Consider the following 2,546-nt stretch of genomic DNA (forward strand, 5'->3'; position numbering starts at 1 on the left):
GAGGGGCCTCCAAGTGGCCGGCGGAGACCTGTGAGGAGCGCCTGCTGGACTTGTAGCCGCCTCTCCCGTTGGGGGGCGGGGCTCTGCTGACGCCCCGGTTAAACTGTCTGCACCTCCTCCTGAACTAACGGCCTGGGGTCCCCGGGCCTGAGGCCCTGTGGCAGCACCTGTCTCCGGCTTAGCTGTTCCGTACCCAGATTTTGCTGTTTTGGGGGCAGGGCCAGAGTCCCTGGGGAAAGCCCTGAGCCTCCGGGGGGCCACGATCTGACTTTCTCCTCCGGGGGAGTATGGACCCTCAGGCGCTGTCCGGAACCCCTGTACATGCTAGTGCACCCCGGCCTGCCCCCCCCCCCCAATCCTTGGTGTCTCGTGCGCGCCTCCTGTCCGTCCCCTTCACAGCCTGTGCAGCCGTCCCGCTGGAGTGGCCGTGTCCTTGGTGTGTTGAGTATGTCCTGCTCCCCACGAGCACGTAGCAAGCAGCCCCCACCCCACCTCCCCCCGCAGTTCTCTAGGCCAGGCACCAGGAGGGCAGGCAGCCAGACGTGCCCTGCCCCCTCAAGGTAGAGGGGGTGTCTGTGGCTCCAGAGAGGGAGCTGGGAGGGGTGCTCAGAAGGGAGAAGGTCGGTGATGGTGGCAGCGTCTCGTCCCCTCTGCGGCCTCTCCCTCAGATCAGTGCTTTGTCACCGAGTCGCTTTCGAAGGCCTGTCGTCTCCACTGGTGCCAAAGGTCCCGCTGCAGCTTTTCCAGCCCCTCGGCGTGCGCTGGGGAATTGATTCTTCCCAACGGAAGAGGCCAGCCATTAGCTGGCGCCCACGTGTGATGCCTCCCTCGCCGTGAGCGGTTGGCGAGTTTTAACCCATCTGACCGTCTCCAGTGTTTCCCCGGAACTTCTTCAGGAAGCGGGCGTCACCTGGCCGGTAATGTGCTTAGTGACGCCAGGCTGCCGAGTTGGTTGGACGGAGGGAGCAGTGGTTCCTTTAAAGACACAGCGATGGCCTGGGGAGGTTTATAAAGCTAAATATTATATATTTATTTTTCATACGTGTTTGAAGTGCAGGTCTGTGGAGATTCCATTTGTAGGACCGCGCTGACGCGCCCATCCTGACCTTGTGTGGATGTCCTCTGTGGCCAGCACACACGACAGTGGAGTTGTGATTAAAGTACACGGGACGAGGCCTCGGCGTCGGCTTTCTTTGTGTCCGGGGTTGAGGGCAGGGAGGGATGAGGCTCTGCACCCCTCCCCGCAGGTAGCATGATGGGCACCCTGCTTAGCCTGGGCCTGGGGGCCGTGGGCACGCCTGGGACCGGCGTCTGGTGGACCCAGGGAGCTGAGGGTGCTTGCAGGAGGGTGTGGTGCCCTTCCCTCCTCAACCTCAGGCCTAGGCAGTGGACGCCCCGCCCCGCAGGCTCTGCCCAGCCTCCCTGTCCCCAGCCCAGCCCTGTCTTCCCAACCAGGAATTGAGTTCAGCTCCCCGGCCCTCGGCTCCCCGCCCCAGGCTGGACCCCTGTTCGGGCCGCTCTGTGTGTGCTCCGCCATCCATCTCCTCCCATCCTCCCAGCAGTCATCCCAGTTCCCAGGTGAACACGGGAACAGTGAGGCAGGGACGTGGGTATCGGGCGGCTCGATCAGAAAGCTGGTCAAGGCCAGGCTTGTGCATGTCTGGTTCCGTGGCCTTGGCCTTGACAGGCGGCTGGCTTCCCATTGTTTTCTCAAGGAAGCGCAAGGCAAATTTACCAGGTGGTTCCACTTCTCTCTACAAAGCAGCCGCGCTCTCTGTAGTTGCCAGCGCAAATATTCACGGGCACCTCGGAAAGCCCTGTTCAAGCAGAAGTAAGACACTGAAGATTGCATCTCGTGGGGAGATTGACATTTCCTTGTCACTCATTATCTGACACAAGAGAACATGTCCCGGGAGAGAGCTGCACCAAGCCCTGGCTTTCTGTGGCTAAGGGGCGGGGGGTCGGGGGAGAGGGTGCCAATCACACAGGGTCTGTATTGTGGCTTAACACTCAGGTCTGGCAAGAAATACATCTATTTTCTTCAAAGACTATTTATTGGGAGACATCACATATACAACAGACTGGGTGTGACCCATAAACACAGGTTTAAAATAATCCTCCATGAAGATTTGTGTAGCGACCACTCGGTTTTAGAAATATGTGTTCAGTGCCTGCTGTGTGCCAGGTACTATTGTAGGTACTTTGTTGATATCAATGAACAGAAGGAAAGAAAGGTTCTGCCCTTGTGTATCAAACATTCCGGAGGTTGGCAATAACTACTAGACACATGATATAGATTTAGATTTGCTAGAAGTGGGTAAGGGCTGTGGGGAAGGACATGCAGGGCAGAAGAGGGAGGAATAGACGTGTGGTTGTGGGGATGGGTTTGCAACTTAAAGGAGAGGCCTTATCGAGAGAATGACGCCTGAGCAGACTTGAAGGAGGTGAGAGAACGGACCACTCGGACCTTTACTACATAATTAAACCACACGGGTTCTTCTGTGACTTGCTCTTTTCAACTCAACATTATGTTTCTGAGATTGCTC

General features: G+C 57.8%; 1 protein-coding gene across 1 annotated transcript in view; it reads left to right on the forward strand.

Annotated features, from left to right (window-relative positions):
* The window catches only part of NPTX2 (neuronal pentraxin 2), a 9,747-nt gene extending 8,572 nt beyond the window's left edge, over window positions 1–1,175 (forward strand). Inside the window, exon 5 of the mRNA XM_036315035.1 lies at window positions 1–1,175. This exon is cut by the window's left edge and continues 172 nt beyond it. Coding sequence (XP_036170928.1) covers window positions 1–56 — 56 coding nt within the window. The 3' untranslated portion in view covers window positions 57–1,175.
* The last annotated feature ends 1,371 nt before the right edge of the window (window positions 1,176–2,546 follow it).

The sequence above is a fragment of the Myotis myotis genome, unplaced genomic scaffold (genome assembly GCF_014108235.1).
Source record: "Myotis myotis isolate mMyoMyo1 unplaced genomic scaffold, mMyoMyo1.p scaffold_m19_p_6, whole genome shotgun sequence".
Lineage (NCBI taxonomy): Eukaryota > Metazoa > Chordata > Mammalia > Chiroptera > Vespertilionidae > Myotis > Myotis myotis.